The sequence below is a fragment of the Channa argus genome, chromosome 17, assembly GCF_033026475.1.
Source record: "Channa argus isolate prfri chromosome 17, Channa argus male v1.0, whole genome shotgun sequence".
NCBI classification, from domain to species: domain Eukaryota; kingdom Metazoa; phylum Chordata; class Actinopteri; order Anabantiformes; family Channidae; genus Channa; species Channa argus.
The window spans coordinates 8213136-8236292 of NC_090213.1; the positions used below are offsets into that span (position 1 = coordinate 8213136).

The 23157-nt window shown below is 40.1% G+C and overlaps 2 protein-coding genes across 2 annotated transcripts; both read left to right on the top strand.

Annotated features, from left to right (window-relative positions):
• The first annotated feature begins 8131 nt into the window (after positions 1-8131).
• On the top strand, positions 8132-12559 carry nek2 (NIMA-related kinase 2). The gene is made up of 9 exons (XM_067483020.1): positions 8132-8459; positions 9149-9366; positions 9520-9760; positions 10215-10297; positions 10380-10506; positions 10623-10857; positions 11293-11347; positions 11467-11543; positions 11828-12559. Exons 1-9 carry the CDS (start codon positions 8364-8366, stop codon positions 12031-12033), a joined length of 1338 nt encoding a protein of 445 aa, XP_067339121.1. The 5' UTR covers positions 8132-8363; the 3' UTR covers positions 12034-12559.
• An 842-nt stretch (positions 12560-13401) lies between these two features.
• slc30a1a (solute carrier family 30 member 1a) lies at positions 13402-18346 on the top strand. Its single transcript, XM_067482424.1, has 2 exons — positions 13402-14351; positions 15827-18346. Exons 1-2 carry the CDS (start codon positions 13778-13780, stop codon positions 16729-16731), a joined length of 1479 nt encoding a protein of 492 aa, XP_067338525.1. The 5' UTR covers positions 13402-13777; the 3' UTR covers positions 16732-18346.
• Positions 18347-23157: the final 4811 nt, after the last annotated feature.

Consider the following 23157-nt stretch of genomic DNA (forward strand, 5'->3'; position numbering starts at 1 on the left):
GAAACTCAATTATTTCATATGTAAACAGCCATGTCTTTGTGCATGGGCCATATAAATAAAATCAGATTTTGTTTTCAATATGGTACAAAGTTGAAAGTATTTCCCAATATAAAGGGCAATAGAAGACAAAGTGAAACTCTTTGAGGACACAGGTACACAGTTTTGTTACGGTCTTATCACCATTTACTTTGGGCAAACATAGATTCCCTAAAAACTGATCAATGTTAATGCTTTCATGTATTTAAAAATGCTTCACCAAACCCAGAGTTAAAGAACAATGTACACACATTAAGCAAAAACCCTGTCTTGTTCTATAGTCACCCTTCTTTCTTTTTAATGTCAAGTCACCAATTCTATAACTGAGCTTTACATATAGCTGTACATACATTATCTTTCAGCAAATCTCTTTAGTCCAATCTCATATCCCCCAATGTACCTAACTTTGAATCATAATTACACTCACCCACCAGATTCAGAAAGAAACTTAACCACGATAATTACGATCTTATAGTAACATCAGTTGCTAAATGAACCTTTTGACTGAAACAAAAAAATTCATGCTTAACTGTGAAATAATTTATATTTTAAAAAAATCTATTGAGCTGCACTTTTGGTACTTCAAGCATACACCACTTACAAAAAGTTAGGGGTATTTGACACCCACCACTGTTGTTAACTTTTGTTTACTTTGAGCTGAAAAAAATTACCATTGCATGTTTCTACTTAAATGCTCTACTTCCATGATATAATATCACTGCAGCAACTTTTTACATTTTCTATGAATTTCACCCAAAAGTCGAATATTATGTACATATGTTACTAAAGTAAAAGGTCTGAATACCTTTTGCACCTCCACCTATCAGGTAAGACAAATTAATTCAGGGAAAAGAAATTCAGGGAAGACCATGTGTATCTGGCGGAATTTATTTCTAAATTTATCCTGCAAAAATCCTCCATCCACACTGCTTTTAAGTTGCACTTTACTACAGGGTTCCTTTCTTATCTACAAGTGCAAATGTCAACTTTTCTCTTCTCTCCCCAGGTGACTGCATCTTGTGTTTGCTTATTGCTGAAGCTGTTGTTTAACTGTAGTGTGAGTAACTGCTGTTGAAAGTCACTGTTTTTTATAACAGAGGTCTAATTTCAGCCCTGACAGTGGTGAGCTGTTGATTGTGTGAATCGCAGTTACCTTGGAAAGAGGCTAAAGTGGAAAAAGTATTTTAGATGTTTTACAAACACAATCAGAACAACAATATACGTTTAAATGCTAAAAGAAGTCCTGCATTAAAAAAAACTCTTGAGCGGTAGTGGTGGGCGCCTGGTGGCTCAATGGGTGGAGCATCGGGTCGGGGTCCAGAAGGCCGCGGGATAAAATCCCACCCCACCAGGTGTGGCCCCACCACTCCACTGTGGTGCCAGTCCCGAGCCTTGATAAAAAGGAAGGGTTGCGGCAGGAAGTGCATCCAGCTTGGAGAAGAAAAAAAAAACACGGCAATTTGCGGAACATGTTCTGCTGTGACGACCACTGAAGGGACAAGCCGAAAGCCGTGGACTGTGTAGTGGTGCTTCAGAGTTTGTCAACCCTTTTAGATTTTCTTAATTTCTGCTTAAATATGACCAGACTTGATAAATGTGATCAGATTTTCCTAAAATCCTAAATCTAGCTTACCTATTCATTGTGTAAGTGATCCAATCTATGATACGTTAATTGTGTATGGCAAAAGTATGTGAACCTCTAGGATTGTCAGTTAATTTGAAGGCTAAATTGGAGTCAGGTGTTTCCATCGATGCCATGAATCAGGTGTGAGTCTGTGAGGCCCTAGCAAAAAAACATGGAAACCACTAATTTGACTTTTAAAAAAATATTCTAAAAGATCCAGAGGATCAACTGGAAACTAAAGCCAGCATTATGTGCCAGCGTCTGCTTTTCTGTATCAGTTGGATTGGTGTGTGGAAGGCTGGTACAACCTCAGGCAGGCAGCCAATGTGAATAACAAAAGTGGCAGCAATGGAGCTGGAAAATGGGGCTAAAATGTGCCCCACCATCTTACCAAAAGGCCTGAGCTATAGTGGCTAATGCTGAATGCAGTGACCAGATTAAAATAGGTGGTGTATCACCCTGCAAATCCTACTTCTCAGGACAAGCTCGAATTCTCCTTCTATGGTCAACCACAGTCTACAGTCACATAGGTGTCCAGAGGAACGTGTCTGTCCTCTACAGACGCACCAGTGTGCCACCTTGAATACCTGTAATGAACTCCTTCACGGGCACTGCTCCCCAAGGTCCTCAATGTCATGCTTTGATGCCTGCTACCTCGCGAATGCCACAGTGATAGCAGCTTCCCTTGAGTCAGCAAGCACTAAAACATGCAGCTCTGGAGAGAATCGAGCCAGGTTGAATGTCACTGCGGCAGCCGCTGGCATCGCAGTCTCTTATGTTCCTGCTGACATGAGAGAGCATGATGGGTGTGACAGTGACAGCTGGTCAAATGCTCAGGCGCACATGCAAATACTTAGTCACACATAGAAAGGAGGAAAAAGGATGAATTGGATGCATGAATAAAACAAATCACAAGAGCGCAAATTCACACAAATCAGAAAAACATTTCTCACATCCCATGTTACAGATTGTCCTGAGAAGTAGGAGAGCGGATATTGGTCTGTAATTGTCTAAAACACCAGGGTCAAGACGGGGTTTTTTAGGTAGTGGTTTGATAACAGCTACTTTATAGGCCTGTGGTACATAGCCTGTTTCTAAAGATAGATTAATGATATCTAATATAAATGTGTTTCCTTGAGCAGTCTAGTTGGAATAGGGTCTAGCAGACAGGTTGTTAGTTTAGATGAGGCAATAATTGATTGAAGTTGGCTCAGTGAGATCTATGGGTAAAAAGCAGTCTAAGAAGGATTTGGGCCTTATTGATGATTCTACCACTGTTGTACATGAAGATCTATCTGTAATATTTGGGGGGAGGATATGGCGAATGCTTTCTCTAATACCTACAAGTTTATTCATAAAGAAAGTCATGGTGTCATTGCTGCTCAGAGTCAAGGGAATACTTGGCTTAACAGAACTATGGCTCTTAGTCAAAAGAAACTGGGGGTTGTTCTTGTTTTCCTCTATTAATGATGAATAATATGCTGTTCTGGCATCACAGTGGGCTTTTTTTTTTGTGCATTTTTGAACTGCTTTCCAGGCTTAATGGGATTCTTCTAAATAAGTCGAACACCACTTCCTTTCTAGCTTTTGTGTTTCCTGCTTTAAGTTGCGGGTTTGTGAGCTATACCATGAAGTTCACCTCTTCTGGTTTACTGGCTTCTTTTTCAGAGGGGTAACAGTATTGAGTATTGTACATAGTGAGGTTGAGTATTGTACATTTAAGGTTGCTACTCTCCATTGTATGGAAACATGTTGAAGCAAATGATGAAAGAATAACTTCTTTAAATTCATTCACAGCATTTTCACTTAAGCAACTGCTGTAGTGGAAGACATTTCTAACTGCTGTATAGTCCATTATTTTAAATTGAAATGTTATTAGAAACTGGTAAGACAGAAGAGAATTATGATAATATATTCATATATATGAATTATGAAGAAATAAAAGAAATATTGTTACATTATCAGTTTCAATGCTGTATGTAAGGACAAGGTCTAGGGTGTGACTAAAACAGTGAGTGGGTTTATTTACATTTTGGGAAAAACTAATTGAATCCAGTAATGAATTAAATAGTGTTGAGGCAGTTACTGTCAACATCTGCATGAATGTTAAAGTCACACACTATGATGACTTTAAATGAAAATCTGAAAATTCTGTCAAAAACTGAATAAGAAACTGGAGGACGGTACACAATAACAAATAATAGTGGTTTTGGAGTTTGTGTGTGAAAGGCTAAGAGTAAGGCTCTCAAACGAGTTCTATGAGTCTATGTATGTTTGCTACTCCTCCACCTCGGCCTGTGCTTCTAGGACCATGATAATTAATATGACTTGGGGAGGTTGACTCATTTAAACTGACATTTTTTTCCCGCCGTAACCAAGTTTCAGTTAAGACCAAATAAATCGAATTGATGATCGCTTATTATAGAGATTGTGATGAGAGAGAGCTGATATTTAATATTCCACGTTTAATTGTTTTAAGAGTTTTGTTCTATAAGATCAGTTGTCTTAACTTTTATTTGGTTATCATGATTAACTCCTCATCTTATTTTTTTTTTTAGTTTATGTAATTTATCCCCGAATCCTAGACTCTGGATTGTCATACTTCTCGATTTCTAATAAAACCAGACATATTTCTGGGTAAGACAGCTGCACCATCTAAAATAGGATGTGGACGCCGTCTCTCCTGATTAGCCCAGGTTTTCCCCAAGAAGGTTTCCAATCATCTTCATAGCCCACATCGTTTGCTGGACACCACCTAGACGGCCAGTGGACTGGTCAGATTTGGCAGGGGCCCAGAAAAAACTACGGAGTCCGATATTGTTTTAGCAAAGATACAAACCGATCCAACATTAATTTTAGTGACCTGCTGTTTGCGTATCTGCGCGTCATTAACTCCCGTGTGAATAACAATCTTACTGAGTTTCAAAGACGATTCAACGTTCAGGCCCCGGGATGACATTTGGCCAGGTCCGCTGGATGCTGACTATAGAGCTGCCAATTACCAGAGTTGGTTTCGCGGCGGGTGTGTCGCTGAGTGGGGGGAAAATCGATTTGAAACGTGAGCCGACTGTTGATGAACCTCGGGCGTCTGTTTCGGTTTAGATCTCTCACGAAGCGTCACCCAGGCTTCGTCACTGGCTTCCCGTGTGCTCGGGAAGTGCCGGGCGCTCAGCTAACAGGGGCTACGCTAGACCGGTGGCAAGAGAGAAGGAGGAGAGCGGGTGCTTGTGTAACACAAGCGTAATTCTTCTGTAAAGGAATCACTTACTTAAGTAAAGCAAGAGCACGATTGGTCAGTGAACAGTCCTTCGGCAGAAACAGGAAGTGACACAAGACGCTTACCGCAGGAGGAGCCAACAGTCAAACGGAAAGAGAGAAAAAAAAAACCTTTTCCCCAAAAATGTCCAACTCTTATTTTGATATTTCAGTTACTCATTTAATGTCATGAAGAAAAAACTTCAGGTGTGTGATGAAATCGCTTATCTCACTCTTATGTGTGTGTCCTGCTTGAAAAATGGTGTTTGACTAAAACTGCGCCAACAGAAATGGGAGTCAGAGGTGACATGAGAACCATAAGCCTCCTGTGACTCCCATTACAGCACCACTGTCACCCCAGCACAGGGGAGAGGGTTAATATGGGATGTAGCCGTCTGTCTCTCCTTCTCAACTCCTGGCCATTTAACAGGGCATCTGACGTCAGCGTGGCCTCGGGCAGCCGACTGTCTCCGTTGTTTCTAGCTGTCAGTTTTCCGCTTGGCCCCCCTGACTGTTCCTGGCTGATGTCCAAACTCCTCCAGCTCTTTGTAGAAGTGACCTTTGCAGAGGTAGACTGACAGACCGGCTCGGACGCCCGCTCTCTTAGTGGTGTGTGGTGCTGGGAGCAGAGAGGCCTGAAAGGATCATCTGAACCCCACATCTGTCCCACTCACAGGAACAATTATTGACTGAAACTGCAGTTATCTCAGGCAGGAATCACACATTCTAATGAAAAATAATATCTTTTTCACAGTTCTTTAATATTTGGTAATTGGTCAACCAAAGAGCAGTACCAAAGTACTGTATAGTCCAGAAAAGTAAAACCAAAAGAAGCTATTTGAAAATTACAAAAATCACAATTTTTATTGCTTTTATTATTTATTGATTCAGAAAATTGTTAGGGGTTAATTTTAATTTCAACCAAATCTGCAATGTCCTGCACACTATACAATATTAAATTTCCATATCGGACAGACTGTTTATGGTGATGACATATGTGATACCCAGAAAGAGGATCAGAGTGAGAGGTCGCAGCACGTCGCTGCTCTCAGATGGCAAGTCTTCAAGTGGTCCTGCTGCTCAAACCATATGACCAGCGACAATAAAACAAGCATCAGCCTCCTTCATGTCTTATGCACGCAGCCATGGAAACTGCCCCAATGACAGGCTGCGACCTTTTTGTGTATTAAGGAGTAACTAGGGGATTACACACTAAGGTGAACAAAGCCCTGTGGAACCAGTTACTGTCAGCAAGCACAAAATAAAACAATTCTGTTTAGTTTAGCACTGCCTTGTATTATATATGTCTGCTTCAGTTCTTATGAGACAATTTTTTTCTTCTAGTTTCCTGACTCATCCAAGGGTTTGCAAGAACTGTTTCGAGCTTGAGCAGTGTGCTAATTTAGATGATTTATGATTTATGCTCAAAACTTACCAGGGTATTTTTAGTGAGCTATTCTTGCCTTAGCTTTATTCAGCTTCTCTTTTGTACTCTTTCTTGAGAAGCATTTTGGTCTGGGTGCGTTGCCTAGAGAAAGCTGTTTCTCACTTTTTCCACCTCTGTAAATGCACTCCAACTGCTTTTGAATATCAAAGGAGCAGCAAGGTTTGTTTGAAGAGCTGGATCCCAAGTGCTCCCATTAATGTGCATCACACTTTACATCTCAGCGCAATTTTTATTTTAAGAAGATCAACTGCCTTTTCTGACCAATGATCATTGTGTAAAATGTATATGACTAAGCGATGAAAAATATCAAACTATCACAGACACCATCAGTTTATTGGGATCCTTCGGCCCTTAAAATTATGCATACAATAGGTGGCGTTCAGCACGTTTACAATAATTTTTGTTTTTCAGGCTTCTCTGTAAAGTCTGTAACAGAGAAAAGTCTGTGCCTGTTTTTTTTTATATAGATTGTTACAGCATAAAGTTTCGTTTTTTTTCATTGCAACTTTGATGAAGGTGGTTTCTTATAAATTCTGGGAACTTTAAACATTATTGGCAACACTCAGAACAGACTGAAGCCGGACAGGTCCAAACCTCAGTGTTTTTTATCAACATCACATTCCACTAGAGCATTAGAAAATCATCTTTAGAGCTTATTAGAATAAGTGTTTATGAGATTTCAGATTGTCCAGGCTTTATAATCATATTGCATTTTTTTCGCAGTGTGTTATGATTCCACTATATTTAGGTGTTTACTTTACCTGTGCCATGAGACAAATGTCGAAAGTCATAATCTGGCCTGTGTGCTGAGGAATGATTGCTGTATTTATTAAGAGAAATTGTTCATCAATTGTGTGCTTTTGCAGAATTTAGATAAATTCTGAACATGCCACTGATCAACCATTAAAAAATTGTGCACTTTATGTATGCATTTAGATTACACAATGCCACTATCTGTTTGGTCCTAAATTTATCTGCACCATGACAATGACCCTAAAAATACAGCCACAGGCAGAAAGAACTATCTTCATCAGCAAGAAGAACAGGGAATCCCAAAACAGATGGTCCCCCTCCCAGAGAGCCCTAATACCCGTGATCAGAGCCAGAGTTAGTGTGGGGTTCCATGAAGAGACAGTAGACACTAAGACAGCCCTAAATTCAGAGATTTATTATAGCAAATTCTCCAAGATGACTAGAACTACAAAGGTCTTTGAAAAACTGTGTGTAAGTGGGCTAAAGAGTATTAGTGCTGTTTTAAAGACAGCAAAAAAGGGTGATTTATCATTTTATCTGTTTACTACTCTTTGCAAGTTATTTGTGACATTGTTTTCCCTTACTTTTGAGAAACTCAACAACTGTATTTATCAACCATAAATGGAGAGAATCTTTAGCATTAATTTGCATGTTTTTCTTTATTCTGTCACTTTAATGTTGCTATGATGTAGACTCTTCTTTGTTGTTTCTGAAAACTATTTTGAATTTAGGTGTTCTGCATTGATGCTGTTTGTTATGTATAATCTGTTATAATGTCTCATTTTTTGTCCTTTCACTGTAATAAATGCAATATGGGATCAAACTTATCCAAACACAGAGGATTGTTCTGTGTGTTTTAGCGCCACTGTGTGGACGGTGGAGCAACTCGTCATCGACCCGCTCAACTCTCGCGGTTTTTTAAGCGCTTAGCAACTTCCCGACGTGCATCTCCACATTAACCAAACAGAAGTCAGTGTGTGAGGACAGCGGGCCAATCACGTTCGAGCATATCGGCACCAATTTAAACCGAGAGGAAGCGCTTTCTGTTTTGTTAACTGCAACACACCTGGGAAAACGAGCAGTGAGACCAAACAAATATTTGGTCATTTAAGCATCTTTATAGGCATGTGTCCTTGTGAAAGGAGTAAACCGAAATTTTTATTTTAAATTTAACGTTGACTAGTCGGCTAGTTGGTCTATCAGTCAAACGTCAGCTGATTTCTAACGTTACACTCGCTTGAAAACAAGATGCCGTCCCGTGTTGAAGACTACGAGGTGCTTTTCACTATAGGCTCAGGTTCCTATGGAAAGTGCCAAAAAATAAAACGGAAATCGGACGGGAAAGTGAGTAACCTTCACCTAACTTGCATATTGTCTGATCTGTCAGTGTACTTTAACCTTCTAACAATGACGTTAGTATAAAAGTTAGCTGCCGCGCTAGTGACCAGGTAACTTATAACTAATATGCCCACAGTAATAATTTAATCTGGTAATTATTTGGTTTTGCTGCTTCACATTATATAGTAGCACCTGTAAAAATCATTTGGAATATTTATGCAAACACGTGTTTTGATGTATAATTTAAACCCACGTTCGTTATGGTCACACTAGTGTAACTAGTGACAACAGAAAAATGGTTCACAATGAGTGAGGTCTATTGTTCTGCTGCTGCTTAAGAGAAGTAGTTTAATAAAGGGAAGTCAGGGGGAAGTTTAAAAGCATTCATGTACATTTACACCCCGAACTAAGGCCATGGAAGCAAGTTGAAAATTGGTGAAGTCACCCTTTGAACATGGAATTCATGACGGTCTGTGGGTCTTTCCAAGAGCTTTCAGTTGCATCTCAGAGGCTTCTGTCTTGTCATCCCAGTACCAGTTTCCCAGTGGTCTCTGGAATCTGATGTGAATTACTGTCTTGATTTTTCCACTGGATGTCCACTATCTCCTGATTGATGACTTCAGCCCTCTCTAAGGGATGAGTTCTTTCATTTTTTAAATCTGCTCCTCTGGTTAATTAAACTAGTGTTATTGTAGATTCTTGTGTGGAAGGAGCTGGACTATGGCACCATGGGAGAAAGTGAGAAACAGATGCTTGTGTCAGAGGTTAACCTCCTGAGGGAACTCAAGCATCCAAACATAGTGAGATATTATGACCGCATCATAGACCGGACTAACACCACGCTGTACATTGTGATGGAGTATTGCGAGGGTGGGGACCTTGCCAGTCTCATCAGCCACTGCATCAAGGAAAGGTGAACCTTTCAACCTTCTGGAAATTCAAATTGTTTGGGCCTGCATTTGGCCAAGATATACAGGAAAACTTTGATTGTGTATAAAAAGGCATATGTAATTTGTCATGTTTTCATTTTTTTTAATATGTATATATTTTTGTTTAACTGTGACAGACGCTATTTGGAAGAGCAGTTTATCCTGCGAGTCATGGCACAGCTTATGTTGGCACTCAAAGAGTGCCACAGACGTAGCGATGGCAGAGCCACGGTTCTTCATCGAGACCTGAAACCAGCAAACATCTTCCTCGACATCAGACAGAATGTGAAGCTTGGTGATTTCGGTCTGGCAAGGATCTTGAATCATGACACCAGTTTTGCCAAGACTTTTGTTGGGACACCTTACTACATGTCTCCAGTGAGTTTTTAAAGCTACAGTATTAACTTTTATTTATTAATTTGTAGACACAGACTCTCACAACAGCACTGGCAGTAGTGCAGAGATAACCTCCCATGTGTCACATGCTGATGTGAAAGGGTACCTTGTGCAATCTATAGCCTCTTTCAAATATGAACTTGAAATATGAACAGAAATCGGCTCAGAACATTGTCTGAAGTTTTGTTTTCACACGTAATGCACAACAGGCAATTGTCAGAGTCAGAAGCATTCTCACAACAACCTTAGGAGCGTCTCTTCCAGTGCATATTAGATTCTCATGGTTCAGCTAGCTCGTTTCCCAAAGGTTATATACTGTAGCTTTAATTTTCTTGGAACTTGTTATGTAATATTAGAAGCATTTTCCTGATCTCTTAACTCTCCTTTTTTTTTTTTTAAAGAGAACACTGCACTCAATGTCAAGATTTTCTTTCAGGAACAAATAAACCGGATGTCATACAATGAGAAGTCAGATATTTGGTCACTTGGATGTTTGCTGTATGAACTCTGTGCATTATCGTAAGTTTCCTGACTGATGTGTCCAGCAGCTGGTTTTGTTACAGTAACTGCAAAGCTAAACATGTTTTTTATTCCTTTTTAGGCCTCCATTTACTGCTTATAATCAAAAAGAACTGGCAGAAAAGATCAGAGAGGGAAAGTTCAGAAGAATCCCATATCGATACTCTGAGAAACTGAACACTTTACTCAGCAAAATGCTTAATTTAAAGGTGGGAAATTTATTATTTAATAACCGTATCCTTAAGATGAACGTTAATTTTGAAGGAGAGTATACCGGCACCTTTCTGTGTTTTGATTAAGGACACATTGTTTTGACACTTTTCAGGACTATCTCAGGCCATCTGTGGAATCTATCCTTCAGAGCAGTCTGTTGGCTGATGTGGTTTCTGAGGAGCAGAGGAGGGCAGGGTTGCGGCTTCGAAGGAGGTCGGCGGACTCTGATTGTGCCCTTCAAAGGGTGGCTGAACAGGCCCCCACATGTGCTGGAGAACTCAGACTCAGGGAACAAGCACTGCGAGAGAGAGAAAAGGCACTAAAAGAGCGTGAAGAGAGGCTAGAGAGTAAGAGTTTTATTCCTACTCTTCTTACTTGCAGACCGGCTGATCTGCAGCGGGGCTCAGGGCATTTCACGCCTAGGATAAACTTAATTTTGAAGAGAGTGATAACAGATTAGCATTGCTGAGTAATGAAATAACTATACAATGCAATATGCCTGTAATAAGAAAACTAAAAACATGGATTACAGTGTTAGTGTTGGTGAACATTTTGCCACTGGTGCAGGTTTGGACATGTTGCCCGTAACGTGAGTGTTCAAGTACAATCAAATGTTGACTTACGTTGGATGGCTACAACACCTACCGTGAAGATTGTTTTGAAAAGTAAATATGTTCTAAAAAATATCTAAAGTGCATGCAATTAAGAAACTGTTAATCATGCTTGACCCATAAGTGCTACCAATCCCAATGCTTAGGCTATTCTTCTACATTTCATGGCAGAAAGGGAGCAGGAACTCTGTGTTCGCGAACGGCTCTCAAATGAGAGGCTTGCAAGGTAACACTGGAGACATTAATGACACAATCTCATATTTATTTAACCACTTTTAGTTTTTGTACTATATCTATCTTGTTAACCGATTATTACAATCAGTTAATGCTAATTTTGTTTTATAGAGCTCAGAGTTTACTGAAGAATTACAACCCTCTCCAGCAACAGAGGGACCTGGCACCATTCTACAGCAAAGACATAGGTATGGGAATTGGAAGAAGGCCTCTGGACTTAATGAACTGAGACAAGAACTGAACTGTGTTTATAATTTCTGTTTGCAATGTGGATGTTTTTAATGAAGTTTTATAACAATTCCTGAATCATGTAAATAATGTGTTTATATGCCAATAAATTAAAGTCTACATTTTTAGAAATATTTTAAATAACACTCATGACAATCTAAAATGTATGTTGGATTGCAAAGACTAATGTTTGGGTTGCCTGGTGATCTCAGCTAATCAGTGATTGCTTACTGTCTGGTCCTAGATGTGGAGAACCTCTCCCCTGGCAAGAAGAAGGTCCACTTTGCTAAAGAGAGCAAAGAGAACCAGTTACCTGATAATTGTCAGAGTGCGACTTCCCAGGAGCTGATGCTGAGGAGGTTGCATGCGGCCAATCTGCGTGCCCAAACACTGAATGAGGTGGAAAAGGCCTGTCAGTTCAAGAGCAGGCAGATACTCGGCATCCGCTGATCAATACAGATGATACCAACCTGTGACCTAGTGTAAAAGCCAATGAAAGCTATGAGTCAAAATAACTGGATGTAAACTAAGCTCCATATGTGTGAGCAACCTTTGTGGTGTCAGACAGATATTTAGTTTAGCAGTTTGATGTGGATGTGTTCTTGTTATAGGCAGCTATTGTGATAGTAATGCACTGCAATTTTTATTGCTATATATTTGTTTCGTTTTTTTATTCACAAACTGCATAGCAGTAGGCAAAAGATATCGGATTATTTTTCATTTTATCGAGAAAGATAATACTATAAACACTTCTGAGCCTGTGACAGTAAAAATGACAACTTTGTGGAATCAGTGATTGTGAATTTATTTACTTCTATAAAACTGTTCATAGAAGTTAGAAATGTAGAGAAAAACTACATGTATGTAACTATGTACAGGTATTAGCTATATATATATAAAATGATTAGACTTTTTATGTAAAGAAAAATCACACTAGAGAATAAAAATATCCCAATGTTAGTTTCAGTTTCATAAATTGGTTGTTTATCGAAGCAATCACTCAACATAGATTAAGTGCTTTTCATCACTTGTATCACAAATAAATCACAGTTACAGTGACGCCAAAACTTCCCACAAGGGGTCATCACTGCCTATGAAAGTCAGCCTGTGCTTTGAAACCAGTTTAACCAGAGATTGTAGCAAAAGCCCACTCACACCTTAAATGTCTTATTAATACATTTAGAGGAAGTAGCGGGGACACCTGTCAAGTCAGAGTTTTGTCAAATTAAGTAGACTTGGACTTTAAAATGAAGCAAAGTGCTAAATAAGTCTTAAATAAACCATTATTTATGTAGTAGTTTTTCAACTGTCAATTCAGTTAAAAACATTTAAAGAAATTAAACACAGACTGAAATAAAGACTGTTTATCATCAGTAAAGTAAATATGTTATACAATGAAATGACATAAGTATGAAGGATTGTTACGACACACCAAATCCCGTTTTTTAAAATGTAATGCAATAACTAACGTGTCAGTTATAAATTCTGAGACACCTTTGTTTTTTATGGCATGTCCTTCAGTAAGGTCAAGTTTTAGTGAAAACGTGATTAAAGTGTTTCTCTATTCACAAAAACGTATATGTTTACGACTTACATGTTTTCTATGGATAAAGCATAGTTTTATATTGTCCAGCTTTATCGCGAGGTTACAGCTGCTGTTGGCGTGCTTAGCAACCGCTGTTGTCTAGCTTTTATGCTCCACTTAGTGGTTAGAATTGCAAAACTTGCCAATCAGATTCTGCTTCGTAACCACTCCGCCAATAGGAATCCTCGGGGGCGTTTTTTTTTTTTTTTTTTTAGTGCCGTGTTCCGTGTGGAAAGTTTACCGGCTCGGGTGCAAAGTTTCAGCCGTCTGCAAACCAGAGCTCGTCGGCAAGCGTGTCTAGAACAGGTTGGTAAAGAACGGCGTGTACTTAAACGGTTTCCTGACTAAATTTTCGGATTCATTTAGCTCGTGACTGTCGTCTGACCTAGCCGCGTGAGATGCTAGCACCGCTGGATAACGACGGCGAATGAAGAAGCTCTTAGCAGTGATCGTATTGTGTCCCGGGTACCAGCTAGCTTAACGTAGTTAAGTCGGTAGCTCCGAGTTGAGCCGGAGAACAAGCTAGCCTAGCTGATGTAGGAGTGATCGCACGTTCAAACGTGATTTAACTTTTTACAAGAAACTCGAAGGACCGCGAGGGACGGGAAAATGGCTTGCGAGCCTAATCGTGTCCGGCTACTATGTATGCTCTCATTGACTTTTGTGTTTTTCGTTGTGGAAGTGGTGGTCAGCCGGATGACCGCATCCCTATCAATGCTGTCGGACTCCTTTCATATGCTGTCGGACGTCATTGCGCTGGTGGTCGCTCTGGTCGCTGTGCGATTCGCTGAGAAAACTCACGCGACCAACAAAAACACCTTCGGCTGGATCCGGGCAGAGGTGATGGGCGCTCTTGTCAACGCAGTCTTCCTCACGGCGTTGTGCTTCACCATCGTCCTGGAGGCGATCGAGCGGTTCACCGAGCCCCACGAGATCGAAAGGCCAGTGGTGGTAGCCGTGGTCGGTGCCGCCGGGCTGCTGGTTAACTTGCTCGGGCTGTGCTTGTTTCACGGGCACGCCGGTTCTGGCCACGGACATTCCCACGGAGGTCACTCTCATGGGAATAAGAACAAGAGGGGTAAACCTGGCAAGTGTCAGAAGGCTGGGAATGGGTCCTCAGGGGAAGAGACTAACAACTTGGTGGGGAGTCACAACAGCCCTGGTGATGTGAAACCGATAAATGGTAAGTATGGATAACTTGGACATCTTCACTGTATTGTACTCATTGTGTTTTTAGAACATATCTTATTTTGTAACTTTCTGTCAAAGAGCACACGCCAGGCCAGTATAAAGTGTCCAAGCACTACAAATCCACCACGTGCCAGACCTCACATCTCTTTTGGTAACAAGAGTACAAACCTTTTATCTCAGGTGTAGACTGATTCAACCCCTATTGTTTTCTCCTTTTGCTGTGGAATTCAGACAACTGTGCGTGTTTTTAGATACTTGTTTGGTTATTCTATCCATGGAAACGTGGTCACCGGTGACATAAAAGATGACGCCTCAGGTTTCAGGCTTTATAAAGATTAACCGCTGTCAGGTGTGTGCACGGAACCTTCTGTCTGACTAATGTCCTACCATCCGACATCCATTCTCACTGAGGGGTTAAACACACAGCGCAAACCATTTTGTCCTACACACTTTCTCCCAAACTCTGTCGGTTTCAGTTAATGGAGGCTGTGCTCCCCATTTCTTTGTGCAATGACCACTTAGTGGGTCATACATCAATGTAACCAAGAAGTCCACAGCCCCTGACACACCTTTATCTGTAAATGAATGACCCAGTCATGTTCCAGGATGGAAGAGAGCAGCCATTGGTGCATTTTCACCAGTAAGATGTTCACTGCCTAGCTGCCTGCAATTACTGATTCAATTTGCTGAATACAAATTATTTTTGAGTAGTTGTGTTTAGTGTTTTTTTCACATGGAATTACTTTTCTGGGACCTGGTAGATCATTGGTCGATAATTGGGTTGGGAAGCAGAAGGCCGTGGGTTTGAATCCCGACCCACCAGGCGTGGCCCCGGCCAGCCATCAAGGGCCACCTTGGTGCTGGTCTGGAGCCCTGATAAAATAGGAGGGTTGTGGCACGAAGGGCATGCGCCATTAAAACTACTGTGGCGACTCCTGAAGGGACGAGGCGAAAGGTGTTGATTGGCATGCTATGACTTTTTGCTCATATAATCCACCAGAATGGTCTGATGTGTTTCCTCACTTTGCAGCCTCAAGCAGTTATGTAATTGTACAACCCAGTCACAAGTATGAGTTGCAGTTTTCCACTGCAAAGCTACAATATTGTTCCAAAGAAAGAATCAAAAATATGTAAACATAATAGTCTCTTCACTTTGAATAAAGACACTCAGTTCAAATTAGAGCTGATAACCTTACAGGACTGCTACTGATAGCATTATCCATCCTCTGGAATGATTTTTTTTTAAAAATATTTATTTATTTGAGAGCATTGGTTTCACACAACAGTTGACCTGTGGCTGTTGTATTTTTTTTCTCCGTGCATTTCAGTTGTAGTTACAGTCAAGGTGCCACCTATGCTTCTGTTTTAAAAATTACATAAGTATCTCTGTGTCAAAGTCCATTTGATTATTTTACACTTACTTCATGGTCCAGTAAATTAAACCGATCTCCCTAATTTTATCTTCAGAAATCAGCTGTAAAGACAGCACAGAGGTGCAGATGAATGGCAACACCTACTTTGAGGACATGGACCATGACCACGACTCGGCGTCCCAGCTCAACATGCGCGGGGTTTTCCTGCACGTGTTGGGTGATGCCCTGGGCTCCGTCATCGTGGTTCTTACTGCTGTCATCTTTACCTTTGTGTGGCAGCCCTGCAAAGCTGATGAGATTTGCTTGAACCCCTGTATTAACAGCCATAGCACGGACCATCATCATTCAAATCACACGCTAGTAAACCTCGAGGATCCAACTGTGCCAGCTATCTCGTTTGCTGGTCCCTGCTGGGTCCTCTACCTGGATCCAACTCTCTGCATCATCATGGTGGGAATCCTGCTGTATACTACCTACCCGCTGCTTAAAGAGTCAGCCCTCATTCTGCTGCAGACCGTGCCCAAGCAGATCAACATGCACCGTCTCAATGAGCGGCTGTTAAGTCTGGATGGTGTGCTGGCCATCCATGAGCTGCATATCTGGCAGCTGGCCGGCAGCCGCATAATCGCCACAGCTCACATCAAGTGCCATGACCCCACATCTTACATGGACGTGGCCAAACGCATTAAGGACTTCTTCCACAATGAGGGCATCCACGCCACCACCATCCAGCCTGAGTTTGTTACGTTCACCTCAGAGTCACGAGACTCCCTCTGCGAGCTCTCCTGTCGGACTCAGTGTGCTCCCAAGCTGTGCTGTGGTTCGGCGGACAAACAGAACGCGGGTTCTGACAAGAAGGCGAGCAGTGACTGCAGGGCTGCCGGTGCTTCAGTTCTGGAGGTGATCAGTGAGAATTCAGAGCAGGCTGCAGTTGTTCAGGTTGGCCCTCGGTCAGAACCTGAGGTTGCCATCACTACAGAAGTGGAGTCGTCTCTGTGATGCAGGGAGCAGAGAAACCCAGAGGAAAAGCTGGAAAACTACCACTTCAGGCAAAATCATCTTTGTCATTTGCTGGACACTTATGTTTTTGACCCCTTCATGAATTTGCCTTAGCCTTTTATTCTTTTGTTGCCACCTTTTTTTATGGCTGAAAAATCCTTCAATCATTCCTACTCTCTTTCAATCTGTCCTGTCCCTCCCAGCATTTTCTCGGCCATTTTGCCGTCTATATTGTCCGTTGCCCTGGCAGTATGGTGGCGATGCATGTTGGGGTTCACTGACCTAATCTCCTCCAGGACTGGAGCGAGGCCTGCATGAGTGTCCCTCATTAGCACTGTGTTGTAATGCGTCATTTTGCCCTGTATTTCTGTGCCAAAGCTTCTCCCAGCAGGACTGAAGGGATCGGAGAGACGCCATCTCCTCCAAAAGGTCATGCACACAACTTGAAAGTCAGAGCACACATCATTAGGTTATTTTGTTTAGCCTATGGACATGTTGTCATTGAGTCTGCCTTTTATTTTTGACATTTCCTTACTTTTAGGTTCCAAACAGAAGAGTATTTTATCACATAATAATTTAAGTATTTAAGTTATTAGAAATGATCTATTGCTCTCTGTAGGTGCTGTTTGAACTATACTAAATATGTCAAATGGATGATAGACTTGTAAGTTTCTGTAATAATATTTTTTTTATTTGACCGACTGTAGTTAATTAACAAATGTGATGTTTTATAATCTTATTTTCAGCCTGAACTTCTGTCTCACTTTGGTTTTTAAGTTCAAACCTGCTGTGATATAGCACTAGGTATAGTATACAGTTTTAAGTGAAATTCAATGGCCCAGTCACCTCCTTTTTAAATGTTAAGTCATAATTTTGGATGCCTTAACATCAAATAGGGTTAGGTCTTTTGTGAAGAAGTAAGCACTGTATGCCACTGGTGAAATATTATCCTCTTGTGTGAATCTGAACTGGAAAGCTTTCTGACAAATTTGCTTAAAGTTTTTATGAATGTGTTCGGCACCTTGTCACAATCCACGCGGAGGAAGTTTCTATATTTCCTGGACATTTTGCTAAGTTTGCATAACCAAACCAAGACCTGGTGTTCGAAAGTTTGAGCTCCATTAAGATCTCCGGTTGCTGCTTACCTGTACCAGCTGGTATCCTCCAACATAGCTGGGTAGGGAATGACTCACTACATACCTTGTCTGTCCTCTGCTTTGTGCAGGTGAGCAGGCTGTTTTTGCTGAATTAAAGTCCATATGGTGGCCTTTGAAATTCTCAGAATTTTCCCTTATTACCACAGAAATCATGTAAAGGTGAGCCATCAGTACTTTTCATATCTCCACTCCCAATTAAATGTGTATGCAATATAGAAATGTGTGCTGGGAAATGTATTTTGACATGTTCCTTTTGCTCACTTGTAGTCTCCTGAGATTTGAACTCTGTGTGCAAATAGAAAACAGAAGTGTTGTGTTTTTTTTTTTTTTTTAAATATGACATGTCAGTTGATGTGTTTTTGATATATATCTATATACATGCAAATAGTACCTGTCCAGTGTGTCCTTGTGAAATGGATAAAAGAAATGGGTGTTTGGTACAGCTGATCAACCCAAAATTGTTGTTTTGACTTATTCATTATTTGTTGAAACATTTGTAACTTGAATATTTAAAAAAAATCATTCATGTGGAGTACTTAGCAACCAAGAAAACAATTTTTATGAAGCAATTTTCACAATAGAAATCAAGAGATTTACATTGATTGATCACAAACATGACTCAGTTCCTATTTAAGGGTAGGGTGGGGTGGGTGGTCCACACCTAGGGTATTTGTAGTATCAGCTACATAATAAGTAGTTTATTTGGTCTTTTTATTAAACTGGATACACAATCATGGATTATCTATTATAAACAGCAGGGCTTTTTAAATGTTAGTCAAAACAAATGTATCTTTAGCTTTTTTTTTTTAAAACTGTATATGAGGTTTCTAATGTACAAATAATGCCCTGTATGTCGAGTAGAGTTTAATTTATTTTATTTATTTTTTTTGGGTCAATCCCTAACAATGCCAAGTAACCGATGGTGGGAAATTCAGACAGCATAGCTTATCTGTAGTCCTAAATGACTTAAAACCAGGTATGATCAGCGTCAGTCCTGACTTTGATCTGTTTTTGACTTTTGCCTATTAAATCCACTTGAACCACAGAAGTGTGAAGGAGATTAAAGGAGCTTTAGGTTTGAAGAAGCAGGGGTTGTGCACAGGTCGGCATAACTTTGTCATATTTAGTTTTCACTCCAGGTGGAATAAAGATGTGTGGCTTTCTCTGCGACAGCACACATCAGCTTTGCAAAAGACCTGTTGTGCTCTTCTTTGAGAAATAAACCTATGGCAGGTTTCAACAATAGTCATTTCACATTCAAAAAGTGCAATAGAAATCTGATAAATGTTCCACCAGCTTGTAATGCTGGTAGGAACCATACTTAAAAGAGGAATGTGAGTTTTAGGCAGAGATTTGAAAATCTCGACGGTCATGTTGGCCTAATCTTTAAAACCAACAGGATTTTGCAGCTCACATCTTCTGTCCTGGCACAAAACCGCAGACTCATATAAACAGTAATAATGGTGGGAAGTAAATCTAAATGCTAGTAAGTTGTGGAGCGTTGTGCTGCTGCAACATAAGCCCATAATTGCAGTTATTTACAACCCGTTTCTGTGGTGTGAAGAAGCAGACAGTGGCTGAGTTTCCCTAGAGGACTGGTGCGGCTGATGGAGCAGCTGTCAGCCCATTGGGACTTGTGTAAGAGGCCCCGGGGGGGAATTCCAAAGGCAAACAGCACGGGAGTTCTACCCAGCATTCCTCAGTGCTGCTCTCTGTCCCCTTTTCATGTGGACAGAGAAACACTCATGCATAAAGCAGCTCTGTGTTTGTGCTCTTTGTGAACGTCAGGTGTTTTTTTATTTTTTTGCACCTTTCCTTCAGCTCAGTGTATGCAACAGCAAAATGGGTCAGAGTGCATTGGGATATCTCACAGTTTGTAGCTCTAATATGCTGCATGATCGGAAAGAAGAAACATTAACATATTGGTACATACAATGTGGTACATGTAGTACACGTGTACAATGGTACATAAAGTATTCACTGATATCGTATTTCATTTGGTTTTCTCCAAAATATTTAAACTTCTAGTATCCTCTTATAGCAACTAAAGTATTAACAAAGTCATGTTTAATGTTGGAACAAACTCCAAGCAGGAAGCTGTTTACCGTTTTCACTGTGAGGTCGGACTGATGGGAGAATCACTGACCGTCATCCCTGCAGCAGCTTCTTCTGGCTGCCTATTAAAGCTTCATATTTAAAGTACAAAGGTAAGAAGTGTTGCCTTCCATTTGCTCTGACGATTTAACAGATTTTCCTCCACAATGGTATAAAACTAATATAACTGACGATGTTGGGTGATATATGGTGTGTGTGTGTGTGTGTGTGTGTATCGTGTGTGTTACTCAGTGATCGTTGAAACAAGGTTGTGAGGTATAACGTTTTCTCTAGTGAGATGCAGAAGTGCTGCCAGGCAGATTTTTTGTTCCCTGTGGACAGAGCCAGGCTTCCTGTGTCGTCTGTATCAATCAGCTCACCTTTCTTTTATCAAGAGAACAACGGAGCCTCCAGTGATTGCTTTAAAGACATCAGCCACAATACAAAGTACATCGCTATAACTAATATGCTAATATACATGAAGTATTACCATCCATCACATCACACAGAGGGACATTTATTTTAATGACGTGATTTCTACTTTATTTCCAGGTTTAGTAATTATACATTTTTAGTTGAAGAAGTAGAATTTTGCTTTATATACCTGAGCAACTCAAACATATTTTTTATATATATATATATATATATATATATATAGAGAGAGAGAGAGAGCTTGTTTCATGTGCCATATTTGCTTAATTGTTTGTGGAATACAATTAAATACATTTTTTCCATCAGTAAGATGAACATGTGACAGTGAGTTTGGTGAAACGCTGGCTGCCCAGTTTCCGACTTTCTATGAGCTAAACAAATACAGAAATACTGAAGTGAAACCTTGATGTTACCAAAAAGCAGAACGTTTATCTTAATGTCATTAAAATGCAACTGAAGAGCTTAGTTTTGTGTACGTCAGTCAGCGCGTAGACTGCGGAGCAGAACTGATTACTCAGATGTTGATGGATTTAAGGTTGTTTCATTTCCTCTGTTCTGCACTTTCTCAAATACACTTTCATTTTCTTTATCGTCTTTATGCCTTTACAGCTGCACAGTACCTGTTTAAAATTCCTTTTATTTATAGTTTTCTTACTAATTCGTTGTTTTATTGGCTCTAACCATCCACAGACATCTCTATCCATCACAGCAGTAATATCCCAGCTACTACTGAATGGATTAAAGCTGCAGTAAAAAGATGAAACCTACTGACAAAGTGGACCATCTGTTTAAAAAATGTGATTCATCCAATACTGTGATGAAGCTTCTGACATTTCCATCAGCCTCAGCCTCACTTCTTAAAGGAGACAATGACTAAAGCAGCTGATAATGTGAAGAGGAAGGTGTAAATGTTCAACTCAGAGACTGAAAATAGAGACAATCACTTAATAAGCTCTGGATTTTACTACAGAAACGTTTAATCTGTACCCTAAAACAGAGCTGTCCACCTTAGAGGGGGGTTAGGAGGGCAGGAATGTTTACCAGGCCTATGTTGATCATGATGATGATGATGATGATCCCGATGAAGAGGAGTGGAGGAAATCCACTGACTATCCACCGGCTACTCTAGTCATAGTGTCAAAATGTGCTCAAATATCAAAACTGAAAATAATAAGTCAAATTAGCTGTTGCTTCTACACAGTATGAGAAACATGAATCCCCCGTGTGGGGGATTTCCATCATGTGAACGATTACTTCCCCTCTACAAACGATGAAAGCATTTGAAAAAAAAAAAAGTTTAATCATCCTCTCATCTACTGTAATTCTCAGCAAGAAAGGCTTCCTGCATCTTACAGCTCACCTCTGCATTGTCAAGGTCATTTCCTCTCATCCCTAAAACAACAAAATGGCCACATGATTTGTTAGATTTGAGAATGAATTGTGGACACGTCCTGGAGTTCTTCTCTTTCAGCCCTTTTTCAGTGTGTAGTTGTGTATCTATCTATTTATTGTGTGTGTGTAGGACATTATTATTTAGTCATTTGCTTTTACCTTTCCTTACATTAGTTTGGTCTGCTGCCTGCAGTGGTGGACACACCTAACTTTAACTTTCCAGACAAACTTCCTTTGGATTTTTATGACCGTACATCGTGTTTAATGGACAGTAGACTATTAAAGACGAAGCTACAGCTGATGAACTAGAAATGAATGGAGCATGGAAAATGAATTCTTCAATTACTGAATATTTAGCTAAAGTACGAGCAGCTCAAAGTTTACTGCTGATGATGACAAAGATTCTTATTTCTTATAAGAATCTGGCTAAAAAGGGGAGGAGGTGACTTTGTGCTCTGAGTGCACAATTTGTCCCGGTGTTTTGAATTCTTGTGACATGATAAAAATCAGGTGACAAAGGAACTGTGAGGTGTGAGGGAAAAGACTTTTGGTTAATGTTTCACTGATTGATCATACTGTACCTTATCACACACCCGACTCTCAGACTTTGATCAGCAGAGTTGAGTGAGTTCAACCAGCAAAAAGTAATTCCTCAGTGATAAAGTGAGTACTAACAACCAGCAGAAGAACCAACATCTCCAAACTCTCTCCTGCTCTCTCCTCTTATACAACTATATGCAATCTGCATATAGTAAAGATAAACGTCACCTTTTAACTACTGTTACAGTGTGAGCACAGCAGCAACTCATCACATCACAAATGATGCAAGGACAGAGTTCAATGTAATCAGTTCTTCTCCTTAAGTAGAATCATCATTAGCACAGTGTAATAGAGGCTCAGCACTTAAAACGTTACTGTTGTAAGAACAAATGTTTTAGCATTTAAACATTCTAAAATATATAAAGTACAAGAAGTAAAAATGCTCGATATGCAGAATTGATAATTTTGGAATTATAAGTATCGCTGCATTTGTAAACATCAATAATGTTGCCGGTAAAGCTGGAGCTCATTGTGACTATGCGCTGCCACGTGATTAATCCACAATAATAGTAATACAGCAACATTTAGCAACTGGCAAATAAATTCCAGTGTATCCCGTCCCAAAGTGATGAAGTAGCATAAAATGACCACACGCAAGTAAAGTGCCTTAACACTATTGTCACACTAAGTATGTATTTCAATGTACTTTATTGTTTTCTTGATGAAAAAGAATAGAGGAATTTCTTTTAGTATGAAAAAAATTCTATTATGAAAAATCTTGCACAACATTTCAGGATTGAAAAAATATAGT

Excerpts from the sequence above, each read along its gene's own strand:
- nek2 (XM_067483020.1), top strand. The coding sequence starts at position 8,364 with ATGCCGTCCCGTGTTGAAGACTACGAGGTGCTTTTCACTATAGGCTCA. Across the intron at positions 11,348-11,466 it reads TCAAATGAGAGGCTTGCAAG|AGCTCAGAGTTTACTGAAGA; the intron begins GTAACACTGGAG and ends TTTGTTTTATAG. Across the intron at positions 11,544-11,827 it reads ATTCTACAGCAAAGACATAG|ATGTGGAGAACCTCTCCCCT; the intron begins GTATGGGAATTG and ends GTCTGGTCCTAG.
- slc30a1a (XM_067482424.1), top strand. The coding sequence starts at position 13,778 with ATGGCTTGCGAGCCTAATCGTGTCCGGCTACTATGTATGCTCTCATTG. Across the intron at positions 14,352-15,826 it reads TGATGTGAAACCGATAAATG|AAATCAGCTGTAAAGACAGC; the intron begins GTAAGTATGGAT and ends TTTTATCTTCAG.